This window comes from Apostichopus japonicus, chromosome 6 (assembly GCF_037975245.1).
Source record: "Apostichopus japonicus isolate 1M-3 chromosome 6, ASM3797524v1, whole genome shotgun sequence".
Classification (NCBI taxonomy): domain Eukaryota; kingdom Metazoa; phylum Echinodermata; class Holothuroidea; order Aspidochirotida; family Stichopodidae; genus Apostichopus; species Apostichopus japonicus.
Genome location: NC_092566.1, coordinates 6902237 through 6921871, shown reverse-complemented (window position 1 = coordinate 6921871; position 19635 = coordinate 6902237). Strand labels below are relative to the sequence as shown.

Below are 19635 nucleotides of genomic sequence, written 5' to 3'. Positions count from 1 at the left end.
CATTATCCCGTTCTTTTTCTTGTTTTCTCTTTTAATGTTAATTGGATGTTTACTCTTTATCATCCAAATGAATCATCAAAGAACATCAGTTTTGCTTTTTTTTTTTTTTTAATTCAGCATTAAAACTCTTAAGAATCTTCAATTGTCGTGATTCTAATCCGTCATTGCCATATGCATTATTCGCTAAAATTTTATAAAACGTCTGAAATGTTTGCGCTATTTGTTATGCTACCAGGGGTTGGTTTTCAGACTGTCTATGGTACAAGCAGTAGCAGCTCCCTGGTACAAGCATGTTTCAGCTATTCTTGATCATTGTCTTCTACTGTAATAAACCACATAACCTCTTATACCCCGTGTTTCGATAACAACGAGCACTATCTAAGGGTAGTTATTCATTCAATTTGACAGTATAGCTTGCAATTAAGGTATGTTCAAGAAATTTTAGTGTTTCATAGTTTCTTTTGATCATCTCAGCTCAGGTGCTGAAACCCAGGATTATTCAGTCATCTTCCAAAAAAGGGGGGGGGGGTCAGAGGGAGAGAAAGAGAGAGAGACAGAGAGACAGAACTGAGAATTTTTGTTTTTATCACATCATGTAGTATAAAAAATTTGGAAACACCTCTTGAACATCTTAGACAAAAAACTTAGGCTATGGTTTTACACACACGTGTTAACAATCATCAACTATACATGATATATATATATATATCAATATACACATTATAGAGAAATTTACTTCCGTGTTCACTCTTCTGGGAAGTTAAGTCTGTGAAATAAGTAAGCGATTTGGCTATAATTAATAGGTCTATTGTTTTATTACTTTTTTCGCGCTTCAACAGCTTTCACCACAGCGCATAGGCCATTCAACTAAATAAGTTTCGATACTCGAAACACTGGCAAAAAACAAAAATCTTACTCGACAGATGTGAAGCCCATGGCATGTATATAGTTAAGTGTTATCGATGGCATATTCGTGTATTTCGCCGCATTTAAGGAGCAGACACGGAGTACTTCACTGAGGGGGATACTTTCACCTATTAAACTTGAAGCTCAATGTGGTTGTCCATGTATATAAATATATATAGTACGGGTTGACTGATTGAAAGTATGAAGATGCGCAAAGATGGATAAAGAATATAAAAGACCCTAGAATTACATATTTCTTTCGTCTCAATTGTCTATTAGTGGTTTCCCGGGGGGGGGGGGGGTAAATGGCTAGCCACAGTTACTAGAGCAAGTGTTAAACTTAATTTAATTGGAGAAAATACAAAGATGCGAAGAAACAATTTAATCTCGTACAAACAGCCTTTGAGAACCATAGCTTTACCATTCCACTTTTATATTTGAATGTCGAGAACGAAATAGGGTGGGGGTGGGGGGATGGGAAAAGAAGGGTTAACAGACAAAGGAACAAATCGTGCTTCGTTTAGATCTATTTACCTCCTTAGATCAGGCAAGAAGTGGATATGAATGGTTAGGAATGTTTGTCAATTTTCACTCGACAAGTATTCTATTACATTTAGCTTTTCAGATCTCTCTTCATTTCTTCAAGTTTATGAATTGTATATTAAAATCGTTGTAAAAATTGTCTCATTGTATACACTATACACTTTTGGAGAAGGAGGGTTTAGACCGTTAAAGACTCGAAAAGGTTCCAAATACGTGACAGGTTGGACCCCTTTTTTTTCTAAGTGTATAACTCTTTGAAAGAATCATTTAAAACCCGAAAATGTTCCCAAATACGTGACAAATCAGAACCTTTTTGGTCTAAGAGTGTAATATCCATTTTTGTAATACATTTCTTGTAATTTTGTGTGCATATACTGAAGAAATAATAAATAAATGAATGAAAAAGAATGTCAACGAATTAAATACCGTACAAAAACCGTTTCGGTGACCTACCGATCACTATTATAAGTAGAACAGAAACTGGGCAAAACTATACTATATATGCTCAGCTATACCGTAGTTATCAAAATCATTTAGAATCTGTTAGCCTTTTCCCCAACTGGGACGTTAGTTTCATATTGCGAAGTTTTCCGTTTTTGTTAAAAGCATAAGTAAGGAGGGGGAAAAAACCTTTTGTTGATAAACTTAATTACGTTACTTGTTAAATTATCACTACAGATAAAGATCGGTTGTGTAAATTTATTATTGTTATTATTATTGGATAGGCTACATTATATGTTAAGGTTTATACAGATATAGCCTACTGTACAAGCTTAACGGGTCGGACTGTGTATAGTGAAAGGGGAAAAAAGGTTAGATATGCTAAAATGACTGCTAAGTTTGCAATAAGCTTACTGAAATAATGTAACATATTTCAACATTTGTGACAGTTTTTTTTAACCTATTTTCATCGTATTCTTCATTTTATTGTGAAAATATTTCTGCTTACAACTTTTCAAGGTAAATGAGAGTTACTGTGTAACAGGACTGAGTTCTGGTAGGCATGCATGCATGCATGCATGCATGCATGCATGCATGCATGAATACCACAGAGCGAAGTTTCTTATAATTGAGTTTGTAGTGCCCAAGATAAATTAAGACACTGCCGCATAACGCCACTTCTTCTGTTCCCACTTTTCAACCCGCCAATATCTTAAATCTTACAAACGTGTAATCGTCTCCTTTCAACTGTTATATCAAGTATGTGATTAATGCTCCAGAAATCCACCTTTCTTAAAAAAAAAAAAAAAATACTTATACATAGATATTATTATTGCTTATATTGAATTCCCTGGTAGGGGGTCGGGCATGGACCTCGGAGGCCGTGGTATTTATCTTTAAGTAGTCCCACCCACAATGTACCGCGCACATTTTATTGGTGTGATTCACCATGTATGATAGCAATATAGGTAACTGTGTGCTTTGTATATTCTGACATCGTTGCCCTATAGATATTTCCATAACATATTACATATATATAGGCCTTTGTATACAGTATACTGCAAACATACCGAAAAAAACATCAAGAAGGTTATTTTTCTTTTGAAAAACCGTTAAAGTTGCTGTTTATAGAGAGAAGAGACTTAATATGCGTTTTATTTGTTTGCTTTCTTTCATGATAGGGAAGGGATGGATGGTGTACGCAATATGTATAGTTCTTTGCGATACAGGCATTAACTCAAATGATTGCATATGACGTATGTGTGTCGTAACACAGTACTAAACAACCAATTTATACTTACCAATTTGCTCAAGAGAAAATTGATTTCGAAATGGTTCATACTATCATAGTACAATCTGGGCGAGAAACGCAACTATATAAACTTTCGTGCAATTGCTATACATGTAGGCCTTTTACAGACTTCACCAGGATGCTTACAACATGTTTCTCCTTCAATAACCACCAAGAAGAAGTTTAGGAATTAGCCTATGTTATCCTATGGCTAGTTCATGAGGGAAACATCCTACCATCGATATCAAGTGATAAAAGGCCACGTGGTATTTCATTCTTTAAAACACAGCAGGTATCCAAGTGACGTCACAAACGCGACCTCTTAATACAACCTCAAAAATATTTCACCATGCTAAAGTGTTGTGAGTAAAAGCCTTCACAAATTTATCTAATACATTCTATCCGAGATCGGGGCATTATCCCAAAGGGACTCAGCTTATGACTCTCAAATTTTTTTTTCTGTGAAAAAATTCGCATACATTGTCTGTGCATGGGTTCGGATTTTAACCTTTCACATATGGCCTAGTGTATATTATTGATAGGAACGCTACACATCCCTGCATGTTAGATTGGTGAATATTAAACGAATGATATCTCTCTTTGACCGGTATTATATATTGCATTATCTAGGTGATAATGTTTGTTCAATTGAACATGTTTCTATAATAAGCAACCTTTACTGGTGATATAGATGTTTTACTAATGTTTGTGTAACAATGTAACAAGTTTGAATGTAACCTTGCCCACATATATGGCGAGGTGAGTATTGACCTAAACTCGCCTATATAGGCTTTATATGAGTTCACTACACCGGGGTATTTATGCGCGGTGCTTATTATTTTAATGTTAAAAGTGAAACAAGAAATGAATGAAAGGGCTTCTTTTTTTATATCTTTTTTTTTAAATGAAATGTAAGGTGCTATACTAACGTTATACGATCGTACGCAGTGTTGATACGCATGGGTCACTCCCTTATTGTGTGGGCGCCGCGTGGGACATCAAAACACAATTCCATAGTATATACATGCTGAGCTCCCGTACATTGACCTTGATAGGGTACTTTTATTTATCCTGGTAGTGGTGGTGGGCTGTGGGGAGGAGGAGGAGGGTGGGTGATGAACGCCAGTCGAGTGTTTCACAAACTATCTCGCAATTCATACTACTTTGCATTTTGCGACCCCACTACACAGTTTAAGCCAATCGTCAATTTGCCTGCGTAGCATGCATGGCTTTGGGTTTAATGCGTTACCAATTTTCAGTCCGCGCAATAGGCTAGGTAGGAGAGCTAGTTCAATCTGTGAAACTTTGGCTCCGTGTCTTTTAGATTTGCTAAGTTAAGACCCATATCATGTTAGCTATTTTGCTTAACTATTGACTATAGTATTTTATAGGACTTGATCTGGCATTTACAAATTGTAACTGTCATTTTTAAGTCTTCACCGTCCCCTCCCCCCACCCCCCACCCCTTCTCACTCTTTCCCCCATTTCTTCTGTGTTTTTTTTTTCTCTTCTTGTTCTGAAAAAAGTAGGGCAGTTCGCATAAAAAAGTCTAAACATTTCAGGTTAGTATCTCATTTGGATAAGTTTTTTTCCCCTCTCTCTCTTTCTGTTCAGGAAAAATGAAAGAATCTTGATTCATCTTTATACGACTTTTAAAATCGAAAGAGAAAAATGAACCACCCATCGTTTCAAGGTCCAAGGTTATTGTTAAAGATTATCCATACGGCATAGCTTAGATTGTTTTCATGCCTAAAATACTGCATATAGTAAAAAAAAGGCCAATAAAACGTAAAGGAATATAGACGTTATCTACACGGATTCATGTAGAATTTGGTGTCGACATAGGGCAATGGACGAGTAAGGTACGTGCACTTTAGGCTACCATTCCGAAATAATCCTGTGCGATACACTTATAGTTTATTAGAAAAAAAGAAAGGGAAAAAAAAGCTTTTTTAACTTTCCTGTAATTCCATAGAATGATATTTCTCGCAAACTCTTTAAAAAAATTCCTGGGAAACGTTGCGGCAGTTTTTAAACTTTGGCGAACAATTCGGCCTATATCCCTACCAACCGGTGCCACTCGTGTAAGTCATTGCACTGCAAGGTATTGTTCTGTCGTGCTATTTTCGATATCTTTTATCTCAATCTATAGGGACCTTCTTTGAAATCAAGCTTTTATTTTCCGTCTATTAATTCCTGTAACCGTTGCATACATGTGTATAGTGACACTGAATGATCGTAGACAAAGCCCCAGCATACCTGGGGCTTTTGACACCTTTGAATTCCTCTCTCAAACAAACTGTGACATTATTGTTACGATTCACGAAGCGGCTTAAAGCAGAAATCAATTTTAATATTTATTGCAAGGAAGGTATAAATGGTGTTCGTGACTAATATACCTACTTTGTTTCGACCCTGGGTCTATGACGGGCTCGCCAATAGAACAGCCAGGTCAGTCTACGGTCGGGACAAAGTGCAAGGCCGGGTTCGCCCTTCCCAAGCGGGATACTCTCTTAATTGGTACATAACTCTCCGTCAAACTCCTGTTTGCCGTCCCCTTCAAACCCAACCAGCTTCTTTAAGTCACCCGACCACACCCCTACCCCCTACCCCCTCTACCACACCGTCATTCCTCTCTCATCCACTCCACTTTTGTTAACATGTATGTACTCCGCTAACTCGCTTCACGAACCCTATAACTGACCCTTGGATTGACATAATCCGATTTTCTTCGATCTCATTCACTGGTCCCCCCATGCTTGTCTCCCCCCCCCCCATGACATATAACCTCTTTGTGGCTACTGTACCTTTCTGAAGAGAGCGAGAGAGAGAGCGGGCATGTTATACATTATGTATATTTTCTCTTGCCATCTCTTTTAAACGAAGGGTTAAAATCGACGCGGGGGAGGGGAGGGGGAGGGGTGGGAATACAATAACGTGCGTAACGTATGAAAGCTTTCATATCAGTGTCACTTGTGGCAATGTATTGAAGTTATTCGTGTCAAACGAATCTCCTAGCTTATATGCTGTTTTATTACCCATTCCCGTACAACCTCCCCCCCCCCCACACACATCCCAACCCCTTATTTTCTTGTGACCTTGTTGTGACCTCTATATCTCTGTGGGTTTTTTTTTTAAAGGGATTATTTAATCGGGAACTGGAGTTTAGAATAGCAATATAGCCTCCCCCCCCCCCCACCCCCGCCCTCCAAAATAGGTGGTATAACTAATGTCAAAAATGATTAATATGCCCCCCCCCCAATGGAAATTCAACAAATTTAACTGTCCCACTATATTATACCTGTCAATAACGACATTGCTTATAGTACGTCGTTGTCCTCTGAAGTTTTTATACCCCGATCAATGAAGGAATTGAAAATCAATTTATTGTTCCCATAGACAATTATAGACTCCTGCGCCGATTTTTTTTTATTTTTTTATTTTTTTATTTTATTGTTATTTTTAGCTATTCAATTGTCATATTGAGTATTTCATTTCATTGTCGTCCAGTCGATTTATTCTCTGTAAACTTTTGAATTTGAAATTGTTTTCCAAGAAATTTTATTGACGATATATACTTTAAACAGTTCACTGTCTGTAACGCTGCAGTGAGGAAATTATATAATAGGCCACAGAGGGTGAAGTAACGGTGACACATGTCGAAAATATCCCCTCTGAACTCGGAACAAAGCACTTCACCGGGGTCTTTTTTTTTCTAATAGAGCGACTCAAAAGGATATTTCCAGGAAACACATAGACTCTATATATATAACTATACATCTGGAAGTTTTTTCACCCCTCTGGATTTTCCAACTCGTATACGATTTCAATTATATATATTTAAGTATGGTATTTACACGTTTCCTTTGATTATGAACGCCTCGAGCAGTTTTTCCCCCCTTCTCTTCATAATACCACCACTACCTGAGTTCATTCATAAAGTTTATTGAGTTAAATGCAATTTTTTCTTTTTCAAGATTTACCGGGAAATTTTGTGTGTAATGATCCTTCGGCATTGAATGCTGACCTGACCTTTGAGTCAATTATCACTGAGAAGTTTTAGAATAAACCGTTTGCTTTGGAAGAGATGCAAAAAAAGAAAGGACAAAAAGAGATAATTTTGCCTGTAAGTGATTTGTGAAAGTTAGCTGTAGGATTAAACCAAAAAATCTCGTAAAGAAATGTCTTGTCTATACAGTAAAAAGAAAAGCGGTACGATTATATTTTACGACTCTGATGCAAGTGTTTTGAATGGTTATATATTAGTGTGTATGTTCTGTTATCTATGTAAGACTATCAGTAACAACCCTAGCTGTACCAGGATATTCAAACATGTTTAATGTCTCATTCCCTCTCCGTCACCCACCGTCACCCACCCCCCAACACCCCACTCCCATCATTATGTTTTTTCTCAGAAAATCGATCGAATTATTTCTGACTTTTTCAGCGGGTAAAATAAAAATGGTACTCGTTTTGTTAAGTCTGTGTAACGGCAACAACTTTGATATTTATTTCTTTATCTATATATGAAACACAACTCCCTTCGACATGTAATATCATATATCATAATCGTTTATAAAAACTAGTTTCCAAATATGAAGTTGTCCAGAATGCTGAGTATATCTAAATAATATGTACAGAGATTGGAAAGGGGAAATTGAGAGACATCGAAGCGAGAAATGCTGTTAATCTAAGTATACAGTGGTTTCATATATGTGGTTTCATATACAAGTAACGCGTTGTGATGGGCTTTGTTTTAAGAACAATGTTCATGCACTAGAATGTCATGGATCACAACAGATATGGTAAATGTGAGATGGTGAGTTTTCGTTCCCCTCCTCAACCCCCCCCCCCTTCCCCTCCACCTTGATGCGGACTCCATTTCATGGGAATTTAAGCAATGTATTTGAATTGAGTTTACACTGTAACATCAATCACGTCATAGTAATAGGAGCATCGGTGAATTAGCTCAGTGCGCATGCGTAAGCCCCCTTTACGGTCACTGCCACCGTTGGTACGAAAAACAAGTATAGATGCAATCATACCAACACGGTTTAAATTACCGACAGTACACGAACCGATAAACTAATTGTATAAATTACTTAAACTTTTAAAAAAAAAAATCACTCTCGTTTTGTTATTATTACGATGTCATTAGTGTTAATTAATATCTTAACAGCCCATTAATATTCTTCCGTCAGCCATTTTCACAATCGTTTCTATGATGGGCTTAGCACTTGGATCAATTAAAGCAGTATAAAGAGTTTCTTACATGATGCAGTCTATACAAACCGAACATTGTTAAGACTGAAGATTTGTAAAGAGAGAAAATAAAGTAGATCAAAAGAAAAAACAAGTTGAAAATTAATGAAGGCATACAAAAAGTCTTTATTCTAGTATTTATGACAAATTAACTCTTCGAAATTTTGCCTTAATTTGATTAATTTATTGGGCTGTTTGACATGAAATAGTATAGTCCGTTACATGATTGGATGATCAAGAAAATGCGAATGCAGGAATGCAACATAGGCAACTTTCCGGGTTCATTTTGGGATGTGTAACTTTGATTTGAGGGAGAGAGTACAAACTTACTACAAAAACAAACTAATAAAATTAATGTTCTATGCATGCCGTATACCACGAATTTCAGTATTTGAAATGATCTTTTGTTTTCAACTAATAGAGGACAGGTTTTAATTACAATTCCTTTTTTCATCAAAGGGGTTATATGCTTCTTTCTTCTTTTTTTTAATTTAATGTGTATGTCTTAAGTATGTGTGCGTGTGTGTGCGTGTGTGTGTTTGTTTGATCTCATTTTGTGTAGTAGCTAGATTAAGGAAGTAATCATAATAGGCCTATGTAAACGAAGTCATTGGTTTTCACTCATATGCATTTGCTTCTGTCAACCTCTAAAAGTCGTTTCCTGTTTTGCGATTCGAAAGTAAAAGTCTCTCATATATATTTACGCCCTTTACATTTGCTCCTGTTTGACTGTTTAGTATTCTCCTTATGTAGAAGAATATGAAAAATAATAAAACAATGCAATTGAAAAGAAATATATATATATATACTTGAAATGACTTACTGAATCGCAACAATCTCTTAACACAAACAAATTTTAATGAGTTTATTAGTCAATGCGGAACATAAACAATTTTTTTTTTTAGTACCCCCTAAAAAAATGAACATGAAATGAAACTCTGTGGTTGGCCTTATGTAAGTAAACCACTTCTCAAAGACTATTTAAATGCGGTTATGATATAACGAGATTTATCACGGGTTTCCTCTAAACAGTTGAAAAATCGTTTTGACGCGTATATCTATAACTTTGGAACTTGTTGTCTGCATATGAAATCTATTGCGAAATTATAACCTTGTTGTCTCATAGGCTATTCTATATGTTTTACTTATTTCTTTTAATGTATAACTAGTAGCTGTATTCCCCTCCCCCCCCCCCTCCACCCCAAACACACACATTTTCCAGCTAAACTACAAAAGGAGTATTAGCACAGGAGTGTTAGCTCAGTGGTTAACGCCGGTGCCTTTCAATCACAAGGTCCCGAGTTCGAGTCACTCCAAGATTAATGTATGTCTTCCAGTTATACAAAGTTGTTAACAATTGACAATTCATAATCATGGACGTTAAATATGAATCTAAGAGACTGACTTCGGTCAGCTTGCGGCTGTGATAAGCCAATGAGGCTTCTTCGCGAGTTCCTGCTTGCAGGAGGATCTAAAATACATACATACAATACATACAATATAATACAACATTGTGCGTAGACCTAATCCTAGACCTTATTTATAGCCTCAGAATGCAACCATATTACGTCAGATATTTGAATTTGCTGGGGGGGGGGGGGAGGATCCACTGACCACCTACATGAGAGTCGACCACAACGACCCAAGGGCCACACTATATTCTTAATATCATGGATCCGCCCATAGGAGGTGGGGAGCGGGAGGGGTCGGGGGGGGGGGTCAGGCTTAGCAAGGCCTATCAGGTTTTTCATAGTTGACATTTTTAGTTAGGTCTTGCTATAAATATCTGGCTCATCATTTGTCATCAGTTACAACAAAAAGTTTGCTCTTCAAGAAAACAAAAATAAGTTTCCTTCACTACAATAGATGAATTCAGAGCATCTAAACGATACACCTTTAAGTTGTTAGAAATAGTTGCAGTGTACAAACAGGAGGTTACAGTATGTCACATGTCCTTTGTCACGTTATAATATATATGCAAACAAACATGTGTGATTCTTTTTTTGTTCTTCTTCTTTAAATATTAAAAATAAAGAAGAAGAACTAAGACTACTTTCAGGGTACTGCAATCCGCACATAAGTGCTTGCACGTGTCCTTCCAAAATGTTATTCACAAGACTCAAGTTCATCTAAAAAGGGTGCCATAATATTCATACAAGAGTCAGGAAATGACCATTTGAATATTATCGCTGTGTACTTATTAAATAATCTGATAACCTAATTAAAAATGAGGTTAAGTGAGTCACCCTCTGTACGACGCAATACGTAATTCAAGCCTCTGTTTGTCCGTGTGTCTGTCTGTCTGTCTGTCTGTCTGTCGATCTGTCAGACGATTAGGGTTAAGTGATTTGATAAATGAATAATAGTAACGGTAAACAAAACAATACATAGATGGTTAAATTGAGCTGGAAAAGTAGCAACACCCACCCCCCCCCCCTCCATAGGCCTACATAACACTTGTGTAAAGATGAAAGAGTGACGGAGAAAATTCTTCAATAATACATAGTGCTGGCTTTGTTTACCAAAACTGAAAATGACACTTAATGTTGTTGTTGTTTTTTATTGTTGTCGTTTTTAGTGTTTGTTTCTCGTTTGAAATAGCCTAGCTTGATTTAACCATTTTCAATCGTTCGCATTTGGTCACGACATATTATAAAAACCAAAAACCGAAAAAATAGAAAAGACATTAAATTTAAAAAATAAAGATAAAAGAGAGAAAGAAATATAGACACAAATTACTGTATACTGAAATGGCTGTTATTATGCCTGCATGTTTGTTGTATATTGTCGTATATTTTCCTGTAATACCGTGCAATTTTATCACGCATTATCACGCCTTTGTATAATAACTATAAACATTATAATGCTTCGATAGATCAATCATAGACAAACGCAAAATTGTCAATATCGATAAGCCAACTGAATGATGACATTTTCGAATGCAGCAACTAACTATTGGAGAGTGAATTTTCTTTATTTATCTTTAATTTTTTTTTCTTTTTTCTTTTACAGAGAAGTATAATCCAGAAACGGACACACCTAAAGCTAACCCTAAGATGTGGAAAGCCAATTTTCGATGTGCGATTAATTCCTTACCCGACATTGAGGAACTGAGGGATCGAGGCAAAACGAAAGGAAACGATGCCTATAAAGTCTACAGGCTTATCCCAAGAACAAAAGCAACGAAACTAAAATCAGGTATTGTTATCATTTCGAAAAGGTGTCTTATTTTTCCCACGCTGAGTTTTTTCTTTTTATTTGTCAGTGCCGGTTTAGTTGTTCAATTATATTCCAAAAGGTTTTTCGTTTATTATCAAAAGGAAATTTCCCCATAGTGCACGTGGTCAGCAATGTTTGGAAAAGAAAGCTTCCCTTGGCTTCTGAACTAATGTTAATCAGTCTTCGCACTATTTTGTCAAACTGATCAAAATCTGTGTATGGGATTAAGTAAAAGAATCGGAGATGATAATACAAGATATAGACTTGTGTATTCCAGGGAAGTTTCCGTGTGTGCATTTCCGTAGACTAATATACGCCTAACCTTTCTTTACATTATAATAACTGATGCGCACACACACCACATGGAGAGTTATATAAGGTTAAACCATAAGATAGGCTACAGGAGCCCGGATTCAGCGAATATTAAATTTCCTTGTTGTAACCATGGAAGGAGTTCCCTGTTTCAGTTGTCTAGCTAACTCTACAGGATCGTATATGTGCCAAGTACATATCTTATAGTCGTTTGAAAGTAAATACCGATAGTTTCTGTTACCATGGTATTCCTTTTGTTCTCACTGTTTAATTATTACCCAGTATCACTGTGCATATTTCCTGAAAACATTGAAAAGAATTTTCTATTCCATAAAATGTTCTATTACAATTGATATATATAGTAGTTACGGTAATATATATCCAGAGCTTCATATAAAACAAATTTAAACCCTACATTGCCATCCCCTCATCCCATCACATCCCCCCCCCTCCACCCCACCCTCTACAAAAATGGAAGTGCGTTGATATTAGTCGAAATTGTTTTGGGTTTTTTTGTGGGGGGGGGCTGTGTGTGTGTGTTTTCAGATTATATTTAAGTCGTATAAAAAACTGGTTATTTTCATTTAATGTTGATTTCCGTTTTTATTCCACAGATGGAAGTAAATCGATCAAGAAACGTGGACTGAAGACGAAATCATTAAAACCCAATAAATCCATTAATGACGTTAAGCCTACGCTAACGCCATCTGAACGTAACTCTGGATACGGCCAACGTAAGTTATTTCGTAACCTGTACATTTTAAAGTCAAAAATCCTATATTATATTCCTCTCTCTTTTTTGTTTTTGTTTTGTCTTTTTCTTTTGTTATCCTTATGTTAGATATTTGTATATCATTTTTCTTTCTTTCTTACCAAACCGGGATAAACTGAATTTGGCTTAACCTCAGTTGTTTATTTCTAATAAACACCTGGTGTACTTTCAGAGTATTTTAATAATAGAACACTAGTGTGCGATCTTTGTGTTCGTATTTCGATGATGTTATGTAAGTTTACTGTGTGAAAGGCTCTGTGTATTTACATTGTACATACCCCCCCCCCCCCTTCCTTCGGCTTTCGCTTTTAGAACACACAAACTATATATGAAGCTGACTTGTGTTATACAAAGATTCGTACAATTTCTCACGCCATACGATAGTATACCATGCCCATGATTACAACAGTTCATCCGGGACACTTTCCCTGTTCATTTGTTCCTTATAAGCAATATCTCCTAATGTTTCCCAGGCTCTGATATCTTTCATACTAACATGGTACCTTGTGGTGTCATTCTATTTTCCAATTTTATTAATTATGATGACGTTGAACTGAAATTAACTCCTGTGAAACGAACTATATATAGATTTTATATAATCATTAACAACTACAGCGTCTGAAAACACCCGAGGACGTTACAATCTGACCTCGAGTTCATCTTCCCTAGCGATCTCACCCCAATCGTCCCCGACCCCTTTCCCCCTCTTCTAGCTCCTTCAACAATTAACAAGCCTGTCCTATTGTTTCTCGTCAACAGCTCAAGCTAGTACCATGCCGACCCATCACCATAAACTTACCATATCAACAAAAGAGGAGAACCATTTCCAGTCACCGTTGTCGAGTCCAACGTCTGTGACGTCATTACAACCAACAACACCGCTTTCCCTTCATCCACTGGCCCCCAAGTCAAATTGGTATGAGGGATACCTTTACCAACAACAGTTGCAAAATTACCAAAACGGTAATATGCCGGAAGCAGGCAAGTCGTCATAGATATTCATACTATTTGGTATAGTCTCTATATAGTCAATATAGCATATATCCATCATAGCATCAAAGCACCTATCCATCTATAGAAGGACACCATTCTTGTAGTTAGATATAATACCAGCCAGAATCGGCATGTCGTCATAGATATTCATACTATATTTTATAGTCTATATATAGTCAATATAGCCTAGCATATATCCATCATAGCATCATAGCACCTATCCATCTATAGAAAGACACCATTCTTGTAGTTAGATGTAATATCAGCCATAACTTAACCCTTCAAGTACCCGTCTGCTACCCCATTCTTTCAGCCAAGTGCGCAAGCTCAAATCAGTATAGCTATATCGATATCCATGATGCAACTTCATATATTCGTCGCATGCACATAAAATCAGCCCTCCTCAACCGGCTTTTGTCACACGATCTAAATGGAATGAAGATATTATAATACATGCACGAATACTTGTTATCATAAGAATATAACAAACAAACATTTAAATATTTGTATCAACAAGCTTCTTTGTAAAAACAAAGAATGTAAAAGAATATTATTCATTTTTACATAATAACAGTGCTTTTAAGTGATGTTAATAATGTTCCTGAACTTATAAGTTAATGACGTATTCTTTTCGTTGTTTTCTCATAATTTACAGATGATTACTTGAGTGAAAGCGGCAGTAATATGACAGACGAGGAGATTGTCGATGTAAGTAAATTTTCCTTTTGACTCTGGGTGGGGTAGGGTGGGGGTAGGGGGTTATTCAAGTACTTTCTCATTCTTTTCCATTTTATTGATACTGAAAGTTAACCACTTCAACTAAGATATCTTCTCATCATCGCGTAAAAAATTTCTGTTCCTTTTTACTTGTTATTTTATATTTATTTCATTAATATTTCATTAAAAACTGAACAGTTATGCAGCTGACTTTTTCGAATATAGGATATTATTATTATGATTATTATGATTATTTGATGATTTGATTATGATTATGATTAATATGTTTATGATTATGTATTGGATTATTTGTATGGATTATTTACTAAAAACGTTTTGTTTTATTATTTTCCATTCTCATTCACAGATGGTTGATGAGATGATTAAGGATAGCCCAGTACAAAGCCCAACAACAACAATTCCTTCCAGTCCTTTAGAGTTTGATAGAAATAATAACAACGTTATGTGGGATAATGACGTCAACCACCCGCTGGCGACGTTCCCTCTCCCACTCACGCAATCTCTAACATCATGTAAGTATCGAGTCAGTTGTAAGATTCATTTCCAACTATGTGACGTCACACGAAAAGTTGAAAACTAAATATTACATATCTATGGATGTGACTTAACGGCTATATACACAACATAAATGACGTCATTGAGCCTGTGCATGCTTATATAAGTTATGGATACACATTTGTATCATATATTTGTATCATATATATGTTGTCCAGTTTGGTTGGTTAAATTGGTTGGTTTGTACAAATGGTGTAGCCATATGTTAGACGATTCGAGAATCCCATGGTTTTTCCACAATAAACTGTTTCAAAATTATTCATTAAATAATCCAATACCAAATGATTCAGATAAGATACTCTATATAGTACTTAATTTCAAATGGTTGCTAGTTCATTACAAAAGCATTTTCTATATAGTTTGAATTTTGCTTTCTGCTTTTTAGCATTGTATAACGCTTTATTTAAGATTTTTAGATCGTAAATATGGGTAAATAAGCACAGATTAAACTTAGTTATAATCAACGTTTGCATAACTAAATACTAGACTGATCCCATGACTGATTTCATGGCTGATCCCATGATCCCATGACTGAAGACTGATCCCACAGTAAGATACTATGATACATTGTCTACTGTCAAGAGTGTCTACTTGTTATCAAGAGAACGAATTGAAAAAATTTATATATTCCCTAACTTATTTCTCGCTCTTTCTGTTTCTTTGATACAGCAATAGCGCCATCTACTTCTTTAAGTTCGCACAATTACTCAAGTACTGTGTATCATCCCGCCATCGGCATCGTAAAAGTTGAACCCAGCGAAGATTGTTCTTCTTCTGGTTATCACCGGGATCCTCCACCGAACTATTTCGACGCAGTTGCTGCAACTCGAACTGGTAAGTTCAAATTAAATCAATCGCTATTCCGGTGGCTGAAGTTGATTGCTTGTTAATAATAATAATAATAATAATAATAATAATAATAACAACAACAATAATAATAATTTCAATAATAATAATAATAATAATAATAATAAAAAAAATAATAGTAATAATCAAAATATGCTGGAATTATCTGATGTAAGGGGTGGCATATCTAGTCGAGCTATATCATATTTTAAACTTACCATTTCTCGAGTTAGGGACAACAAGTTGAGATTTATTTTTATTATTCTTATTATTCTGTAAATACAATTGTTACATTGTCTGTTACCGGAATATCCATTTTTAATCTCTCTAAGATAAACTTAGGTACAATTAAATACAACATACGTCAAATTTTAACCTTGAAACTATAATAGCAACAAAGCAAACAAAGCAACAACTCGTCGTACAATTGTACAAAAGTATAGAGCAGCTTCAGAGAACAGAAACGATTAGTTAATTTTTACTTTTAATTGCTGAATATTAGTCAGTTCTGAAAACTGTAACTGTTTAGCTAATTTGTTTCTCTTTTCACTCTCTCTCTCTCTCTCTATTTAGAATGCATTAAAGAAGAACCGTCACCAACCTATCATAAATTGTGAAATAGTCACGTGAGCAACGTGAGTCCTCGTTTGCGTACTTGAATGAGATCAGTGAGCAGCAATGGTTACTCAGCTTATTACCAGATCAACTTTGATCCACTATGATCGAATATGATCCACTATGATCGAATATGGTCCACTAGGATCCACTATGATCCACTAGGATCCACTATGATCGAATATGATCCACTAGGATACAATGACTGCAGGTTTGTTTACAATAACAAACTATTGTATCTGCAAGTATGTGAGGCAGCAAGACGGATCAAATAGCAGTAACCGAATAATTTGAGATTCTAATGAAGTATAGTTGAAATCCCAGTTAACATGCTTCATCAAAGATGTGACGATCTTATTAGAGCGCTGAGCATCTTGGTAACTATATTTACCAGTTACTTACAGGTAGCAAACCTAACGACTCTTCTAGAAGGTAAAGACATTAATTATAAATACCGAAAACTCGTTGAAACACATTCATCCGACCGCAGAGTGTCTGAATGGATCGTCATAACGCGATGGAATATCGTGGATAGACAGGCACTGTCCGTGTGCTTAGAGTGAGTCAGTTTTTAAGTCGTTCGTCAGCACCAACTACCCAGTTTTCAACATGTGACTTATGACAAGTGCCCGTCCACCAGTCGTCCTGTTGAGGGGTGAGTCGTGCGACTATCAGTCTTTGAGACTAACGAAAACAAAGTCACGACGATTGAGTTGAGTTGAGTCGCGTTCAGTGGGGCAGTGAGACCACCGTCTAGCTTCACGGAGTAAAAAGGAAGTGAGAGAAATTGAACCGCTCTTCTCTAAAGCGCAAACCTTAAAGTTTGATTATATATAAATATATACTGAGTATGCTGCAGCTGAAGTGTCAGTTTCTATGTCGATATGACCTCGTATAGGCCTAAATGTATTAACACATTGTAATGTACTGTATAAAACTTCTGTTCAGATATGGCAAAGGGAAGCTATGGCAAAAGATATAAGAACAGAGGTGAAAGGGGATTTGCACTAGCACGATTAAGTTTAGTGAGGTTTTTTACTCAAAAGTTATTATTTTTGATCAAGGTTTGCGCATAAAATGCATAATAATTAAAAGAACAATTTGGAGACTGGCTTAAAGAAATATTTCAGATCGATTTACGAATTAGGAAATTTTTAATTTTTTATGTGAGATTATATGAACAGAGACTTGTCATATATTGCTCATACAGAGTACTATGTTGTGGTATAAATGTTACCTTGAAGGATCATAAGATATTTACTCGAATCTTAATTTAGAAGAGATATCCAATATCTACTTATATACTGTATTATTCTGAAATACTAATTCTAATATGCTGACGTACGAGCAAACGCCCTTTTCAGTTAATAAGATGTTTGGAATTAATTACTTTTATGTTAAGTTCCAACTTTTCACTACATCTCTTTACATGATTATAAGAGTGTAGGTTTGTACTTTGTACGTATATATTGACTGTTTGAATGTTAGGCTGTTTCTACGTACGCACAATGAATTTTATTGGGACGCCGAGCAGTGACTTAAGATATAGTTATACCTTGTAAGAGACGGCAATTATTTCTCACTTGTGGGACGGCATTATTTTCTGAAAAAGGAATGTACTTCGGTAAAACTAGATTCTTTGGCTACCAACCCAAATACGAATGTATAGCTAGGCCTATAAGGTCTAGTTTTGCCATGTTACATTTCAAAACCCATCCGGTGCTCATCAATGGAGGTAAACTAAACCTTTTCTCATTTACGTAATTTAATCCTTTCTCACTTGTGAGACGGCATTATTTTCTGAAAAGGGAATGTACTTCGGTAAAACTAGATTGTTTGGCTACCAACCCAAATACGAATGTATAGCTAGGCCTATAAGGTCTAGTTTTGCCATGTTACATTTCAAAACCCATCCGGTGCTCATCAATGGAGGTAAACAAAACCTTTTCTCATTTACGTAATTTAATTGGGACGAACAATACCTTCGTGGCTCTTTGTATGTGTTCTTCATCTCAATTAACCTCTTTTTTTTCATTTTGAGATAATAAAAAAAATGATTTGGTAAATTTTATCCTTTGAATCTCAAATGTTATTATAAGTCATATTAATTGTTTACATTCTTTGATTGTATCAAATCTTTCGCCACCATCACGTGAAGTTAATCGCCTTGTTGTATGACCGATGGATGCCCGTGCACATGCGCATAATGTAATCGTATATGAGAAGGAAAATATGCATACCTGTGCTCTTGAAGTGCTACGCGATAGACTAAACAGTCTCCTGGTTCATAAAAAATATTTGGGGCAAAGGTCATTTAAATTTCCCCAATTTCAGTCTTTCTTCATTTTTTTTTTCAATCTGGATTGAATTTAAACAAATGTTTTCCCGAATAATAGACAGCTCAGAGTTAATCTGCTCTGTTAGGTTCTTAATCACGTGATATCTTGTGTAAATGTGGATACGAGCCTTTATGGGTGTGTGTGTGTGTGTGCGCGTATCACGTGACTTGGCAGGAAACTATTTACGTAACAAGTTGTTATGTTGTTCGAAACGAGATTATTCCGTGCACATATTGTCTGTACGTTAATTTGTAATTGTCTGTACGTTAATTTGTGCATAGCCTCGTAGTATCTCATTTTGGGAATAAGACGATTATTTTAATTAATTCACAGTTCTTGTTGCAGCTAAATCAAAATTATGTTTGGTACTAACGTAAAAGATAAGTTTACGACAAACATCCCGGTACTAGTTGACTTGAAAAGTAATAACATATTCCATTTTCTTAAATTCCTATTTTTGACGTCATCGTGACGCTAAAACAATCAAAAGCAGTTGCGTAGTAAATTTGCAGCTTCCGTAAAAGAGAAAAGTTTGTAAAAAGTTAGTAAAACACATATTTTATCACCTCTATTTTTATACGAGAAAACATTTTAAGAAAAAAACAAAAGAGAGAGTGGGTTTTTGTTTTCAAAGTGGTTTGCAGAACAATGCAGTCAGAAATATTTTATCAATATGGTTTTTCTTTATCCTCATGCAGTAAGATTCTGAAATTTCTTTCTAATCACAAATATGATCGCTTTGTACATTTGAAATTTTCTTTAAACAGTAAAAAAAATAAAGAAAGAGACACCACATAAAAAAT

General features: G+C 35.7%; 1 protein-coding gene across 8 annotated transcripts in view; it reads left to right on the top strand.

Moving 5' to 3' along the window:
- LOC139968824 (uncharacterized) overlaps nt 1-19635 on the top strand; it is a 70707-nt gene extending 51072 nt beyond the window's left edge. For all 8 annotated transcript variants that reach the window (XM_071973272.1, XM_071973271.1, XM_071973275.1 and 5 more), the window contains exons 3-9: nt 11456-11641; nt 12589-12708; nt 13506-13727; nt 14395-14447; nt 14824-14989; nt 15702-15866; nt 16452-19635. In XM_071973272.1, coding sequence (XP_071829373.1) covers nt 11456-11641; nt 12589-12708; nt 13506-13727; nt 14395-14447; nt 14824-14989; nt 15702-15866; nt 16452-16495 — 956 coding nt within the window. In that variant the 3' untranslated portion in view covers nt 16496-19635. The remainder of the gene's footprint in view (nt 1-11455; nt 11642-12588; nt 12709-13505; nt 13728-14394; nt 14448-14823; nt 14990-15701; nt 15867-16451) is intronic.